At 39.4% G+C, this 18,109-nt stretch overlaps 1 protein-coding gene and 1 pseudogene across 3 annotated transcripts in view; one reads left to right on the plus strand and one right to left on the minus strand.

Moving 5' to 3' along the window:
• The window catches only part of PDE1C (phosphodiesterase 1C, calmodulin-dependent 70kDa), a 646,978-nt gene that overhangs the window by 488,257 nt on the left and 140,612 nt on the right, over positions 1-18,109 (plus strand). For all 3 annotated transcript variants that reach the window (XM_006832152.1, XM_006832153.1, XM_006832154.1), the window contains 5 exons: positions 5,274-5,387; positions 7,401-7,583; positions 8,731-8,797; positions 14,063-14,179; positions 17,227-17,367. In XM_006832152.1, the coding sequence (XP_006832215.1) occupies positions 5,274-5,387; positions 7,401-7,583; positions 8,731-8,797; positions 14,063-14,179; positions 17,227-17,367 (622 nt within the window). The remainder of the gene's footprint in view (positions 1-5,273; positions 5,388-7,400; positions 7,584-8,730; positions 8,798-14,062; positions 14,180-17,226; positions 17,368-18,109) is intronic.
• Positions 9,536-10,391, minus strand: LOC102836874 (annotated as a pseudogene).

Genomic DNA, 18,109 nt, shown 5'->3' on the forward strand with positions numbered 1-18,109 from the left:
CGAATCAGGCTGTGAACCGCAAGGTCAGCAGTTCAAAACTACCAGCTGTTCCGTGGAAGAAAGATGAAGCTTTCTGCTCCCGTAAAGCTTCCCGTAAAGCTCCCGGCACATAACAACAACAACCTATCTATATATAGAAAATCTTGAGTTATAACATACTATCAAAAACCGATATTGTTGAAAATTTGCTTTCTAGTCCTTATACAGCCACGCTTGGACTTTTGTTACCTTATAAGCTTTTTTTTGTTGGTTTTTTTTTTTTGTTTGTTTGTTTGTTTGTTTTTTAACATTTTCAAGTTCCTTTAGTCTTTGAATTCAGAAATCACAGAAGCACCGTATCTTGAGTACTTACTTAAAAACATTTGTTTCCTTATAAATCCTACTTTATCTTTCTGTATGTGTTTTTCAGCCAAGAAAAACTTTGAAAAATTGATCTTTGATTAAAGCTCTGGTTTTTATGTTTAGTTAGTTAGTTTGTTTTTTGTTTTATTTCATTTTCTTATGAAAACCCCATTCCTAGTAGATAGGACCTTCTGGTTTATATTCTTCTATTTTCCTGCTGAGTCCTGTCTCCTAAGGTGTTTGAGATAGGTCTATCAGAGGTTCATGTCAGTACTTGACAGAATCTTTAGCCCTAAATAAAAAGATGTTTGTTTGTTTGTTTTTAGTTTAAATGTACTCTCATTTTACTTTGCTAGTTCGGAGACTCAACAGCTTAGGGAATCTTTTGAGGTGAGAGTTAGAATTGGAGGCAGACTTAGCCAGGAATGTGTTTTGTTTCCTATCCTTATTAGGGACAGCAATCAAGGCTAGCTGCCTCAGCCTCCCCGTTCTTTGGCAGGCTCACTGTCCACTGAGTATGAGTGACTAGTAAGCCCTTCATGCCAACCTCCTGTCCTGTACTGCTTCTGAAACTGAGAACACTTACTAAGGCTGCTAATAGGATCCAAAGACCATCCTCAGCTAACCGTGCAGATGGGTCTGCTGATTTCCTTAGTATATTTCTCTTTTGTACTCCTGGTATGGTGCTGTAGGATCAACACTGGACTTCAAACCACAAGGTCGGCAGTTCAAACCCACCAGCCGCTCCCTGGAAACCCTATACAGAGTCGCTATGAGTCTGAACCAACTCAGCGGCACTTAACAACAACAACATTTCTCTTTTAAATGCTGGTGATTTACAAGTCTTCTATCTAATCTCATTTGTTCTTTACCTTGTTGAAATTTCTGGAAATTTTTTTTGTATGTTGGCCCTCTTGACTACTTTTTAAGGTTGATGCATACATTTTTTCATTCTCTATTGCTGGTAATTTTTGTATGGATTTAGAACGGAGTAATTTGCACCTTATCACGAAGTCAGCCTATTCTCTTCTATGAATACAAGACAAAGAATATTTTGAGGTCAGGAGAATGGACACAGATTGCCTAAGGCATTAGGAAATGGAAACTTAACAATAATCTTAAGGATTCTGCTAGAATTTTTCTCTGTTGCTGTCTTATCATGATTAAAGTAAATGAATAACAACAATAGCAAAAGTATAACAATCACCTTTCTTAAAAACTAATATATTAGTTTGATTTACTCTTTACATCAACCTTGGAAATTTGGTAGTTGCCTTTCCATTTTATAGATGGCACTCAGAGAAGTCACCTGGTGTTGTATAATGAATATATATGAAGCGGAACTCAAACTCAAATTTGTCTTTAAGTATGGTCCCGTTCCACCTATACTTATGGATGTAGTAGCTTAAAACATCAACTGAGAGGGAAGGAGTCTTCTCATCAAGATCAATCCTATCCCCTCTGTATACAGGGTTAATAGGGATGGGCAACTTAAACATTGGCTACCTAAAATGGGGCAGGGCAGGAGTTGGGGTGGGGTTATAAAGGCACAAAGTGACTGGCTTAGAAGTTTTCAAGAGGGGAGTTTAGTTTCAGAGTGTGCAGGGGAAGGTAGAATCCCCACTGAATAGTTTTCATCTTTTCTTGATGGATCGGGTGAAAGGAGATGGGGGGCAAGATTCTTGATGGATCGGGTGAAAGGAGATGGGGGACAAGATTCTTATGATTCAATAGTGAGTAATTGTTATTCATGACTAATTGCTACTGTCACAACTGTAAAGGTAGAAGTTTTGTAACAAAAAGGGGGGAGTAGTTGATCTTACAGTCAAGGAACAAAGCACCCTAGGACCATCAAGGGAGAAGAGAATGAGCAGAATGTGGTGGAACCCTATTCAGAGAAGCAGGGATACCAGAGATGGAGGCAGAGATGAGGACATGGAAAGAGAGAGCAGCTGAGGGCGCTAGACTCATGGAAAGAGAAAGGCTGTGTGCTGGAGGCCAGGATTGTGCCAGGATTGCTTGTATAAATGATTATATATTCCTAAGTGTTCTTGTGTACACCCCACAAACAAACAAACAAAACAAAACAGAGGGAATAGAAGCAAATACTGTTGATTGATGATGCATGGAGGAGATTGCAATCATTGCAATGAAATGATGAGTGTAAAACCGATGTTATCCCATGTAAACCAATGTTCTCCCATCACTCAATTCACCATAAAAACTTAAAAAAAAAAGGATGGTCCAGGATCCAAATCTCCATGATCCCCAAAGTGTTGCCAATTACAGAACTTTGGTCATCAGTATTCATTTTACTGTGCCAATATACTAAATCCTTCCCTGTGTGGATAAAGTTCATGTAATTATGGTAAGGGTTTTTGTTTTTTAGTTTTTATAAGTTCAGTTTGATAACAAAGTATACATATTTCACATTGCTTCAACATTCTCACTATCTCTCCTCACATTGTTTTGCGATAGTTAACTTAAAACTCTCTGGCTCTTAAAGTTCTGTTTTAGGATTATTGTTGTTAATTTGATATCATATAGATAATTCACAAGCCCAATGCTCAACTGTTATTTAGTTAAAAAGCAACTTCAGGAGAACATTTCAGGGTCAAAAAATGTTTTCCAGGTAATAGATTTAACTTTTCGCTGATCTCAATGTATCCAGTCAATCTGGGTTCCATCATAACGGAAAGTTCTAGACCCTGTTTTTCCTGGTTTTGATAAGGATCCATGCATTGAGGATCCTCAGGTCTTGATGCGATGTTATGGGATAAGCACTTTGCTAACCACAAAGTCTGTAGTTAAAATACACCTGCCTCTCTATACAGAGAAAAAACCTTGTACAGGTTTGCTATGAGTTGGAGCCAGCTCTATAGCACTTAATAACAACAAGAATTGGATTCTTGATCAAAACATTCAGCAATGGTAGCTGCACCATCCATTTTGTCTTGCCTCATGGCTGCTTCTTCCTTAGTTACTCCAGATGAATAAAGACCAATAGTTTCTTGCGGGGAGAGGTGAAGAGGCTGCTTGAACGATTTTAAGACCCTAGGCACTACTCACAGAACAAGGAGGTAGGAACGAATCAAAAGACAGTATTGGGGTAATTGCCTGAATGTTGTGGTTGTTAAGTGCCATAGGGTTTCCGAGAAGGGGCTGGTGGGAAAACTGCAACTTTGTGATTAGCAGCCCAGTGCTTACCCTACAATGTCATGCCAGGACTCCGACTGCCTGGATAAACCCATAAAACAATGACCCTAAAACTTGGAACCAAGACAACATCTTGTACCTAAGTATTATCAATAGCTGTTGCCTTTTTAATTTTTTTGGCTGCCTTTTTCCTTTAAATAATAAAGATATATATATATATATATATATATATCTCACTGTTTTTGCCCACTTACTCCCCCTTTTGTTTTTCTAGTGTACAGTTTAGTGATGGCCGTTACAGTGATTAAGTTGTATAACCATTACCTTTAAAGCAAACTAATCTCACTGCCACTGAGTCTGTTCCGACTCATATTGACTCTATTTAGGGTTTCTGAGACTATAAATCTTTACAGGAACACACAGCTTCATCTCTTTCCCGCAGAGCAGCTGGTGAGTTTGGACTGTCAACCTTTCAGTTTGAAGTCCAGTGCTTATCCTATAGCACTCTGGTAACGTAGTGGTTACGAATCAGGCTGCGAACCTCAGGGTTAGCAGTTTGAAACTACCAGCTGTTCCGTGGGAGAAAGATGAGGCTTTCTGCGCCCGTCAAGATTTACAGCCTTGGAAACCCTATACAGGGTCGCTATGAGTCGGAACCGACTCCACGGCACGTAACAACAACAACAACATATTGTTGTTAAGTGCCATCAAGCTGGTTTTTTACTCATTGTGACCCTGTATACAGTTTCTGAGAAGCAGCTGGTGGGTTTGAACCACTGACCTTGTGGTTCACAGTCCAGTGCTTATCCTATAGTGCCACAGCAGGAGTCCAACTGTTACCAATAGTTGATGCCAATTTTCCAATCAACATAGACAAAATTCATTATTTCCCTTTCCTGCCCTGCCCTTAGTAACCACTAGCAATCATTGGTTTCTACGGCCTTACCTATTCTTTTTATTATTGTTATTTATCTGTTCTTGTCATTTCATATAAGTGAAATCATACAGTATTTGCCATTCTGTGTTTGGTGTATTTTGTTCAGTATGTCTTTGAGGTTAATCCTCGTATCAAGAGAGACGAGCATGTTTTGTTATTTCTCTTGTGTTGGCAAGAACTTTAGACTAGTATTGGGAAGATCTTGTTTTCAGTTCCTTAACCATTACCATTATCTTCTCCTCTTTTTAAACTAGAGTGTTTGTTTGTTTGTGGGTTTGTTGTTGTTTTCTCTTAGTAGGGATACTTCTGCTCTTACAAAATGGCTTATATCCTTATATTCCTTATGTAGCTCTCTGTGATGATTTTGATACTACAAATCTCCATGCCTGTCTTGGTGCATTCTTTTCCATTGCTACTGCTGAACACAGTGTTATGAAAACAGCAGAATTTGAAGAGGTGTTTGGTGATATTGCTGCTTGGATTTGCTTTAGAATTTGCAATTAGAATAACAACAAGTTTTAAAGTAGAATAAAAGCAACATAATTGATAATCTGGGTACAATAGAAAATATAAAAGGCAGGTAGATGTGTAAGGGTTGTTTGATGCTTGGTTGGTGAGAACATTTTTGTTCTTGCTTCACAAGTTTTTGTTGAGCTTATCCCTTTGAGAAGTATCGGTCTATCTACTCCATAATTAGATTTGTATTTTCCTTGTAGTCATATGGTAATTAGTAAGAACATTCAATAAAACAGTAAAATGTGCCACTAATAATTTTAGGATTTTTTTTTTTTTCCTCCTCATCTTCTAGCTGAATCATATCTTTTTTTTTTCCTCATAGGTTAAGATCTTTGGTCAAACAATTAGAGAGAGGGGAGGCATCAGTGGTAGATCTTAAGAAGAATTTGGAATATGCAGCCACGGTTCTTGAATCTGTCTACATTGATGAAACCAGGTAAGCTAAAGATAAGAGAGAGCTAGTCCAGTGATGGTAAAGTTTCTGTTAAATGGCTTTTCTGAAATTGTCCCACAATGCAGGCATGAGGTACGATTCAAATGACTTCATTAGTTTCCACAAATAAACTGGATACGTTTAGACAAGTCACTTAGTCTATATACCTCCTCACCTACCAAAGGAGACACGTGAAATAATTTAAGAGAACAAGTTATTTGGTTTTAATCTGGTGATATATTTTTTTTATCACACTAGTGGTTTTATTGTTATTACTTTATAATGTTAGCTTAGCCTAAAAATTATATTCACATTTAAATTTTCAATGTCCATCAGTAAATAGAGACTCCTGAAGTGACTTCCCTAAGCACTAATATTGCTCCTTTAAAGGAGCTCTGGTAACATAATGGTTATCAATTGGGCTGCGAACCTCAAGGTCAGCAGTTCAAAACTACCAGCTGTTCCATGGGAGAAAGATGAGGCTTTCTGCTCCTGTAAAGATTTACAGCCTCGGAAATGCTGTACAGGGTCGCTATGAGTCGGAACTGACTCCACGGCACATAACCACCACCAATCTTCTATATTTTATTGATTCTTAGTAAATACTTCACACTTGAATTATCCAAAAGCATTAAAACAATTGCAGTTACTAAATGTATTTAAAGGAACAATTGATTTTCTTCAGAAAAAAATGTTAGGATGGTGACTATCAAAGGCTTTATATTTTGTAATTCAGACTGTCAATGGTTTTAACTTCCTACATTTTTTTAACAAATGCCGATATGAAAATATTTCACCATAACATAAGGATTGTATAGTCTATTTGTTGGTGACATGCCTGGCTTTAATTTAAGGAGATTTGATACCATAATATGTTTCAGATAAGTGTTCTTTGTTTCCCCTCAATTAATTTGCCTAAAGGAAAATAAAACAAATCTCTTGACAGTTAGACTTGCTTCTACTATATGGAGTTCTGGTGTGGCGCTGTGGGTTAATGTGCCAGACTGCAAATCCGTTTGAACTGCAAGGTCAATTGTTCAAGCTCACCAGCTGCTCCTCGGAAACCCTATACAGGGTCTCCGTGGGTCAGAACCAACTCAGTGGCACTTAACAACAACAATATAAATATGGAGTTCTGGCACTGTGGGTTAATGTGCTGGTCTGCAAAGTTGGTTTGAACTGCAAGGTTGGTGGTTCAAGTTCACCAGCTGCTCCTCAGAAACCCTATACAGAGTATCCATGGGTCAGAACCAACTCAATGGCACTTAACAACAACAACATTAACATAAAATATAATCTTACGCTTTTAACTTATTATTATTTATTTATGTTTATATTATTATGTGGTCTTCTCTCTACACAGATTTGAAAACTCAGCTAAGCAAGTTTGAAAACTCAGATGACTAAAATCTTTATGCTCAAATGAGAAACTCCATTATTTTATAAATTTTGTTTGAATTTTAATGTTCAAATGTCTGTAGCATCTCTTCGAACCAGAAGGAATAGTGATTGGCACCCCTTAGGGTCCACAATGCAGAGGAATAGGTAGCTGATTTGGGTTAATTCTTTGCAGGTTTTAAATGCCCTTTCTTTTTTGTTTGTTTTTGGGGGGACAGAATCATGCCAAGTGGTCCAGTTATAAAAAGATAGATTGAATGGCAACTAAGCCTTTCTGTGAATGCATTTTAAAATGGTAGGCTTAAGTTCTACTCAAATTCCATAAATCTTCTGGGAGTAAAGATAGTGTGTGTTGCTGAGTGCAGCATCCGTGGACCCTGACATAGGATGCATCTGATTTTGTTTCTCTCTCCTCTGGTAAAGAGAACTGACCCAAAACACAAACAATGGTTACCTTCACAGGTCTTACCAAAAAGGTGCTGCAAAAAGTTAGAATAACTTGGTTTCTTCTGCTGCTTTGTATTCAGGTGGCATGCAGAGACAGGACAGCTGTTTTGAACAGACAACTCAGGACCTCAGATTTCATCTCAGTGTCCTGGTTATGTTTCTTGCATTTAGGCGACTCCTGGATACCGAAGATGAGCTCAGTGACATCCAGTCAGATGCTGTGCCATCTGAGGTCCGAGATTGGCTGGCTTCCACCTTCACACGGCAGATGGGGATGATGCTCAGAAGGAGTGAGGAGAAACCTCGGTTCAAGAGCATCGTCCATGCAGTGCAGGCTGGGATATTTGTGGAGAGGTAAAGATGGTCACCATTCTGTGATCAAAGCAGCACATGGAACATCCATTTCCTGTAGCTGGAAATCCTATCTAATAGGATTTTGATATATTTTAAAAACTGAAAGTTCTGGGTTAAAAGGGAAAAGTAGTCTTGAATGAGACATGGCAAAAATGTATCTATTTTAACATCTGTTGTACCATTAAGACAAGTTTCGGCCTTTGCTTGGAATTCTTTTTATGAAGTAGAGTGGTTTAGTTTGAATTCGCTCTATATTTTTCAGGAAGGACATCATCTAATTTGTCATTGACAATCAAGTATGTGCATGAAGGCTACATTTGGAGCAAGTCAAGGGTGCTTTTGGATGGCTGACCCAGGAAGGGCAGTTTATTTGCAGGGATTTGAGCTTGTTAGCCATTTTACTCTGTGATATTGAATTGCCTTCCTCTTTTCCCAGAAATTAGGAATTCACAGCGAGCTAAGCTGTTAGCTCCAAGGCCTATCCATGGTTCAAACCCACTAGCTGCTCTGCAGGAGAAAGATGAGTCTGTCTGCACCCTTAAAGACGGACGGACAGTCTCAGAAATCATAGGAAGCAGTTCTACTCTGTGCTATACGGTCGCTATGAGTTAGAATTGACTTGATGGAAATAGGTTGGTAGGTTTTCCCCAGAAATAGATTCCAGAAACTTTTATTATTCCTATACTTCCTGTTGCTGAATTGCACATTTATAAATTCCATGTTGGGTTCAAAATTCACCAAAGCCATTTCACTTTATTGTTTTGACAGTTCTAAAGAACATGAGCTTCTTAAATGGGGCTGTTCATATGAGTTCTTCATTCAGATTAAAGTACCATATTTCACACCGTCCAAACTATACCATAATGTGCTTCTGATAGAAGTGACCTGCTTTCATTTAATTTCTATCTCTGAACACATGGACTAAATTGTGTTTGTTTCCAGTTGTTCATGTATTTGAGGGTACTTTAATTTCTCTTAAATTTAGCACTTAGTCCTCTGAGTGACTATGGCAAAGGTCATAGAAGAAATTTCTAATTCCATGAATCATGGGAGGACATGACTTTTAAGTTATTTGGTGAAAGATTTTAGGCTGCTAACCCTTTTTTGTAAGAAATTACAATGTATTTTTCCCTTCTGACTTTGCCAGAATGTATAGACGGACATCAAACATGGTTGGACTAAGCTACCCACCAGCTGTGATTGAAGCATTGAAGGTAATACTAATAAAAAATTTTTTTAAATATTTTAAATTGTGCATGATGTCCTATGAAAGGTAAGGTTACATTTGTTATTTAAAAAGATAAAATAGTTATTTTATTTTTAAAAACTGTTGTTTTTTTAAACTTTTTATTATGAATTGAGTAGAGGTTTACAGAGCAGCTTATCAGTTTTACATTCAACAAATCACCCACTTCATTTCATTTCACTGATTGCAATTCCTTTAATATGCCATCTCTTATCCTACTTCCGTCCTGTGTTTCCTATTTGTGCTCCTCCTTCTTTCTGTCCTTTTTGATCTTGAATGGTTAACAAGTCTACGGTGTTGAATTGCCCCTATATACCCTATATCATTACTAAAGCCATTGTTTTGTTGGTATTGGGTTTTTTTTGTTTGTTTGTTTGTTTTCTTTTTGAAACCTGAAAAATATACTGATACTTTCAGAGGGCAACTTAAATGATTTGTTCATGGAATCAGGGGTGAGAAGAAGGTGTGCTTTTTAGTTAATTCAATGTTAGGACAGAGCCCTTTGATAGTGTTATTTAATTATCTTTTCACTGATCTTTGTTCCATTTTATAACATACTCTCTAGCTGAATTCATGAGGGGCCTTCAAAAAGTTTGTAGAAGAACTCCATTACCTTTTTTTTTCCCCTGTTTAATTGTGAATGATATCTCAGTCTCCATTAGTTCAAGCTCACCAGCTGCTCCTCGGAAACCTTATACAGGTTTGTTTACAACTGAAACTCTGGGAATTCAAAATCAACATCCTTGCCTGTAAGCTTCTTATACACACCAGAATAGGTTTCAGCCTTGCGTTCTACATTGCTCTTCTGCGCTTTGCGAAATGAGCCTTTTTAAGACGGCTGCCTCCACCTTTACTTGGATTCTCCTGCCCACAATTCCACTTGGGAAGAACAAGTCTTCAAGTATGACATCATGCACAGATGTCAGAGTGCGGCTCCTGGGATACTTTTGCTTATTTTTTTGTACTGCTTTTTTGAGTTGGTTTAGGCAGAATTCTCCTCTGAGTAATAAAGACCAAGTGCTTTCCACTGAAAATTTTCTCCAGTTCTCGTACTGGTCGAACTTGGATTTTCTGGAAAAACTTCAGCTGAGTAACAGGAACAAGGATTACAATAGCTTTCCGACCATCACCAACTTCAATTTCCTTGGCTATAGTTCTGTTCAGCTCTCTTAACTGAGCCTTTAGATCTGAGTTCATCTCCAGCTCAAGAAATACCACACTTGAATTCATCCGGCTTTTCTCTATTGGGCTTTGAGGAACTCCATTACCTTTTAATTCCATCGTTTTACAGACTTTCTGAAGCATCTGATATATGCACGGATTGTCTCTTCTCCCTTTTCTGTCTCTACATTTTGGTTGTGTCTTTTTTTCTTGACTGATATTAAAATCAGAAAGAATACTCACAGCAAGAAGCCACACATATTTTCTCTAGAGCCTCTTTAACTCCCACTCTAATGCTCAGTACATTACTGTAATTTACAATGACATTTCCCATCCGAATCTATAAGCTTGAAAGATGTTGCATTTTTGTTCTTTTTCTTCTCTTCAATCAATATATGCATACTGGTTTCTGCTGTGGGGGTGTTTTCTCTTTAGTCTTCTAGGGTGGAGTTACTGGAAGTAGAAAAATGTGTTGATAAGTGCCATTGAGTTTCCAACCCATAGCGACCGTATAGGGTTTCCTAGGAGCTGTTGGTGAGCTTGAACAACTGACCTTGCAGTTCAAACCAACTTTGCAGTCAAGCACATTAACCCACAGCTCCACACCAGGACTTCTTTGTTGTTGTTGTTGTGAAGTGCCATTGAGTCGTCCTTGACCCATAGTGACTCTCTATAAGGTTTCCAAGGAGTAGATGGTGAACTTGAACCATCAAACTTGCAGTTCAAACAGCTATAGGAGAGTATGAATTGGGAAGCTCAGGAAGACACCCGTTTGAACAGAGTCCGGGTTGAAAGTGGTAGGAAAGAGATGAGGATGTTCAGATACCCTTCGTGGGAGACCATAAGAAGTTCATGCAGCTCCACAGAAATGGCCCATGGGCAAAATTTGACTTTAACCCATTAAACCCCAAGTAGTTCTGGAGCACATTAAAAATTGAGAATCACAGCTACGAACGCCCTAAAATGAGGGTCAGAGAGGCAAAGGGGCACTGTCTCTAGTGAGCCCCCCTCCTGATTCTATGAGTTCCAATATTCAGGGGAAGCGTTTCTGTTTTTACTATAGGACTTTCTATACCATAGAGTATATCCGTGGCGCTGCAGGTTAATACACTGGACGGAGGTCAGTTTGAACCTCAAGGCCAGTATTTCAAGATCACCACCTACTCCTCAGAAACCCTATACAGGTTTGAGTCAGAACTGACTTGAAGGCAGTTAACAACAACAACAATACCATAGAAAAAAAGCTTTTCTTTTTTAATAATTCTAAACACTAGGATTGAAAACCATCAAACATGACAAAGTTTTTCTAACCTACTTAGTTGTCAATGGAGTCCTGATGTGGTGTTGTGGGTTAATGTGCTGGATTGCAAGGTTGCTTTGAACCACAAGGTCAGCAGTTCAAGCTCACCAACTGCTCCTCAGAAACCCTATACAGAGTTGCTATGAGTCAGTACTGACTCTATGGCACTTAACATCATCATCATCACAGTTGTCAATGGACTTTTCCTGAGGACTCATGGCCAGATAAGGAATTGGGGCTCATGACAAATGCCAAATTTGTAGTAATCAGTGTGAAATTTTGGGAGGCCCAGTATGACAAAGTCAGATAATCACTGGATTAATAGCCAGACTGCAAAGCCATTTGAACTGCAAGGTCAGTGGTTCAAGCTCACCAGTCGCTCTTCGGAAACCCTGTATAGGGTCGCTATCGGTTGGATCCGACTCAACGACACTTCACAACAACAACAACAACAACTAACCACAAGGCCAGCAGTTCAAACCCACAAGCCACTCCTTAGAAGCCCTGTACAAGGTTGCTATGAGTCCAGCCTACCTGATGGTTCTTAACAGCAACAGTAATGCGGTTCTTTAAGTCTTGGGTTCATCTTAAATAACCCATTGTCTGTGGTCTGAACTTTGATGGGATCTTGGAGGGATGAGGCCTAGGTCATAGTAGTGTATATTGCATGTTCATTGCATTTGCCAAGTAAAATGTCATCTGTGAGATCAGTAGAGGTTATCTCATATCTGGTGGGGCTCTTCCTGGTTCGCCCATGCTTCGGAGTTAGATCCTTCGTTTCATCTCTCTTGAGTTTGTCATCTATAAAACTGGGGAAAGTAACACCTATTTCTAAGGACTCCTGGTGGCACAATGATTAAGCATTCCACTGCTAACTAAAAGGTGAATGGTTGAAACCCACCAGTAACTCCACAGGAAAAAAACCTGGACCTCTGTTCCTGTAAAGATTGTTGTTATAAAGTGCCATTGAGTCAGTTCCGAGCCAAGAGACCCTATATAGGGTTTCCAAGGAGTGACTGGTGAGCTTAAACCACTGACCTTGTGGTTCAAAGTGACATTGTAGTCCAGCGCATGAACCCACAGTGCCACACCAGGACTCCCCTTTAAAGATTACAGCCTACAAAATTATGAGACAGTTCCACTATGTCGTTTAGGGTTACTGTGAGTCCAAATTGATTCAACAGTGCACAACAACACCTATTTCTAGAGTTGTGAAGTTTTGTGAGTGCATGAGAACACTTTGCATTGCACCAGGCACAGAAAATGGATTGTAGTGGTTACAAATCGGGCTGTGAACCACAAGATCAGCAGGTCAAAACTACCAGCTGTTCCATGGGAGAAAGTTGAGGCTTTCTGCTCCTGTAAAGATTTACAGCCTCAGAAACCCTATACAGGGTCGCTATGAGTCAGCCCCTACTCCACTGCACATAACAACAACAACAATGATGGAAGGAACATTACAGAAGGCTAAGGTACAGGTGTTCCAAAATATGAATTGAAACAATTCAGCTGAAATTGAACTCTTTTTGGAAAAGTTTGTTTTTTCCAGTATACAGTTACATTTTCCTGTGCCCTGACATTAAGTAAAAGAAATCCAGGATGCTTCTGGGTGCATGTAATAGTTGGGGTGATTGGAAAGGGGCAGAATTGTGATGGATGGCCTAGATTGGAATGCAGCGAGAACAGGTCAAGAGGAGTTCCTGGAAGTCAAGGTCTCTAACTGGGAACCACCCAGTTGTATCCCTGCTTTCTTCTCAAGTCAGTAATTTTCTCTAATTGCAGAAAGTAATACTCTTGGCATGATGAGAAACCAAATGACTATTGCTTAAACTATATTACTTAAACACACCATTGTTTACTACACTCATGAGCAGCTGGTCAGAGGCTTAGCAGTCAATGTTTGCAGACATTTGAGAGTAGCTATTTATAGGCAGAAAAAGCTTTGAACTTCAAGAACCATGTATAAGGAGCATGTTCATGTTTGCTTTTATTTTTACTTTATTTTCTAAATAAAGTGACTTAGAGATATGAAGACAAAATCTCCAGATGGGTGACTCCCAAACTGATAAACTCTTGTTTGCATTTTGGCTCCACTTACTCTTGGTTGGCCTTAGGGAAATTAGGTGATGTTTCAGTTTTCCTGGTGGTGCAAGCTCTTTGCAACTGACCATGAGTTGAGGCCATCTGTTGACACCATGGAAGAAAGCCCTGGTATTCTGCTCCAGGAAAGATCACATCTAGGAAAACCCAGTGGGGCAGTTTTCTCTTATCCCAGGAAGTCACCATAAATCAGAAAGAACCCTATAGCAACAGCTTTGGTTGGGTTTCTTTTATGTGCCTGTGATTTTGTTGCTGTTACTGTTTTCAATTTCGTTTTGTCATTTGTAAAATATGCCTAATCACTTAAAATAGTCTTCAGAATAAATTACAGATTTATGAACAGTCACAGTGCCCGGCATACAGTACAATGCCTGACATATAGTAGGTGCTCAATAAGTTGTGTCATTATTATATTGTTTTATTATATATATAGCTTTAGTAATCATGCTATTTAATATTTTAACAGTAAATGTTGTGTAAGGCTGCCAATGCTGTGTAAGACTGCCAAGTTGGAAAATGTTTGCGCGTGGATGGGTTTTAGGTTCTTGGCCTTGGTCTTAGGCTATGAAATCTCGACTGAGGACTGCATGGTCAACCCCAACAAGGGGAGATTCCAGTCAGTCTGAGTGGCTGGGGACTGATGACATTCTTTCTCCCCAACTTGTCTTGCAGGATGTGGACAAGTGGTCCTTTGATGTGTTTTCCCTCAATGAGGCCAGTGGAGATCATGCCTTGAAATTCATTTTCTATGAATTACTCACACGCTACGATCTGATTAGTCGTTTTAAGGTGAGTGATGAGCACACAGGCCTCATTTCTTCTCCCCAACCACAGTTTACGACCACGTTAATAATAATAATAATAATAATAACATTTGTCCATCCTTATATGACTCTTGGGTCAAGACCAAGAGATGCCTCTTACTATCTGCAGAGCACAGTGCTGGGTGACTTCAGGCTTATCCTTGGGATAGCCACTGTGGGGAACTCCTGGGTGATGGGCACTCTTTGTTTCCCACTTGGCTGGAGGATCTCATTGGCAGGGGAGAGGCCCAAGATGCCCATTTAGAGCTCCGACTTCCTCAGAGTACAACCCAGAGCTGAAATAGCCGAGCTCGCCCTCAGGCTCTGCCTGTAGATTTCATTTCAGTGTGATGTTGTGTCCTATCGACCACTGCCATCAGAGAGACAGTAATAAAGACAAAGTGTACATCTGCTGTCTACAAACTTCTTTTCCAGCCACTTGCCTCATTCAGACAGATAAGCTCACTTATCATCTGTGACATTTCATTGGTATTTCCCAGCCACTTGTACCTCAAATTAATTCTTCAACTTTAAAAAGAGTGTGTGTTTCTTTTCCAATGATTCAGTCCCCTCAGCCTTTAAATATTTCAGAATCTTGAGGTCAGACCAGGTTCTCAAGGGAACTTGTATTCATCTGCCAACATCTGTCAACATCTTATCAATGACATGCTTCTCTCAGCAGATGGATGAGCCTGCCCAATATATTGATTTCTCTGGACATCGTCCTTCTTTATCACTTTCCTAAGGACTGAGTGCTTGGGAACATACTTTTGATGTGACTATATTAATACTCTGGACTTCAAAGTCAGTTTGAACCACAAGGTCCACAGTTTAAGCTCATCAGGCGCTCCTCAGAAACACTATACAAGGTTGCTATGGGTCAGAACTGACTCCATGGCACTTCATAACAATAGCAACATAGATACTTTGTAAGAAGCTCAGTAGCATAGTGTTAAGATTCGGACTGCTAATCTCACAATCAACAGGATGAAAACACCCGCAGTTTCATGGAATAAAGATGAGGCTTTCCTGCTCTGGTAAATATTTACAGCCTCAGAAACCCTATATGGGGTGGCTATGAGTAAGAACGGACTCCGCAACACACCACCACCACCACCACCACCATACATGCTATGGAGTCTTGGTGTGGCACTATGGGATAAAGCACGGGACTGAAAGGTTGGTTTGAAGCACAAGGTCGCCAGTTCAAACTAACCACCCGCTCATTGGAAACCCTATACGGGGTCACTATGAGTTGGAACCAACTCAATGGCACTTAATAACGAACATACTATACATTCGTTGGAGTCCTGATGTGGCACCATAGAATAAGCACTCTACCACTAGGTCCGTTTGAGCCACAAGGTTCAAGCTTACCAGCCGCTCATCAGAAACCCTATACAGGGTCACTATGAGTCAGAACAGACTCGACGGCACTTCACAACAACAAACGTACATTATAGCCAAGCAAGCAACCAACCAATTGCTGTTGGGTCATTACTGACTCAATGTGACTTCATGTGTGTCAGAGTAGAACTGTGTGCCATCCAATTGTTAATGGCTGATTTCGCAGGACAGATCGCCAGGTTGTTCTTTCAAGATGAACTCAAATCTCTAGCCTTTCTGTTAGCAGTCAAGCCTGTGAATTATTTCTACCACTCAGGGTCTCACTTTATGTTAGTGGTCCGTACTTTGTTTTGCATTAATAATTTGCTTGAGAATCCATGAATGAGTTGAGCGTCTCTCTTAAAACAAAGCTCCTATAAACATGCACCATGTACCCATTTTTACCCGATATCTCAGTAATTTCATAGAACCCCGAAGAACAATCCAAGGAATCCAGGTTCATGAGATTTTTTAAAATGTAGATGAATGTGAAGAACAATTGTAAAATGCCTGTGGAAAATGAAAAATACTGTGATGGATTGTCTCCCGGGACATACACCCTCTCTTCTTCCCCTAGCCTTGTACTTGATAATTTACCCTAAAGCATGGGATTGACCCAGAAAATTAATCAACTGGGTGCTTTTCATGGTCCCCTTATTTTGCACTACATTTTACAATTGTTCTTCACATTCATCTGCATACAAGGAAGGGAGGCATGGATATGTGTATAGCTGTGGCTGAACTATGATTAAACTGTAGGAAGTATTTTTCTGGGTTATTGGTAGTTCCAAACAAAGGCTCGAGTCTTTTATTTCTGGATAAATAAATGAACGCATACTGTGCCGTTTATCTCATTTATTTGTACAAAAGCACAAAGTACTCAGAGACCTTAAGATACAACATGATTGCAGATCAAACACAAACTGCCACCAGTCGTAAAGGAAGTATTGACCTCCTGGGAACTCTGACTTCTCAAAGGGCTGATTGTTTGCATTAGACACGTGAAAAATATAAACACAAACCTGTAATCATATGAGGCTACATTTATGGGAGCAGTAACAGGCTGTGGTCATATGTTTATTACTTGACAATTTATTATTGGTCCCTTGCAATATTTAAGGTCTCATTCCACTGATACTATGTGACTAAAAAATGAATAATTTCACAAATAAGTAACAATTGTTAGTACTGTTTCAATATTCTTGAAATATTCTTGAAACAAGAAAACATTCTTGTTTTCTTCTGTAGCACATCATCTTCCTTGGACCTAGGAGGAAAAGATATTTAAGGATTCGATGAAGGCAGGGGAAAAACAGAAAATTAGCACAGTCACCAATAACCTTTCTTAAGATGCTTCAAAAGTCATTGCTTTATATGTGACTAAAACGAATTGTTTTCTGAGATGAACCTGTGACTTTGCCCCTGGCACTCTGAACTGGGAAACAAAGGACAATTTTCAGGGAAGACTGTTCCTAAACCAGGGACTTCCTAAATTGTTTAGTGAGTTTGACTCTCTATGAAAGTTTGAATTTCCTTATTTTAGATGCTTTACTTCCAAAAGGGGTGCAATGAGGGTGACTTAGACTTTTGCCTCTTTACTTAAAGTAACTAAATCACCAATTAATTATCCTTGATGCTCTCTTTCAGATTCCCATCTCTGCACTTGTCTCGTTTGTAGAAGCCCTGGAAGTGGGATACAGCAAGCATAAAAACCCTTACCACAATCTGATGCATGCTGCCGACGTCACACAGACAGTTCATTACCTCCTGTATAAGACAGGAGTAGTTGTAAGTACAAATGGGAACACTTTGATTACACCGAAGATGTGTTGATGCCTTTTTCAGTAGAGGCTCATCCTCTTCTGCCCCCACTCATCTGTCAGTTTGTTGTACTGTAGTGGCTTGTGACTTGCTGTGAATCCGAAAGCTTTGCCACCGGTATTTTAAACACCAGCAGGGTCACCCATGATGGACAGGTTTCAGATGAGCTTCCAGACAAAGACAGACTAGGAAGAAGAAGTGACAAACTATTGCAGAATTTTTAGTTACTGAAAACCTTATGAATAGCAGAGAAACACTGTCAGATATAGTGCCAGAAAATAAGCCCTTCAGGTTGGAAGGCACTCAAAATGCGACTGGGGAAGAAAGAGCCTCCTCAAAGTAGAGTTGACCATGATGACACGAATGGAGTAAAGCCTGTGGGAGAAAAGTCCGCGAGACCTTCATTCACTGATGGGACACAACTCAAAATGAAGAGAAACAGCTGTAAACATCCATTGAAAATTAGAACATGGAATGTACAAAGTACGAATCTGAGAAAATTGGAAATTGTCAAAAATGAAATGGAACACATAAACATTGATATTTGAGGAATTAGTAAGCTGAAATGGACTGGTATTGGCCATTTTGAATCTGATGACCACATGGTTTACTATGCCGGGAATGACAAATTGAAGAGGAATGGTGTTGCATTCATTGTCAAAAAGAACATATCCAGATCAGTCATGAGGTACAATGCTGTCTGTGATAG

Source organism: Chrysochloris asiatica, unplaced genomic scaffold (genome assembly GCF_000296735.1).
Source record: "Chrysochloris asiatica unplaced genomic scaffold, ChrAsi1.0 scaffold00006, whole genome shotgun sequence".
Taxonomy (NCBI): domain Eukaryota; kingdom Metazoa; phylum Chordata; class Mammalia; order Afrosoricida; family Chrysochloridae; genus Chrysochloris; species Chrysochloris asiatica.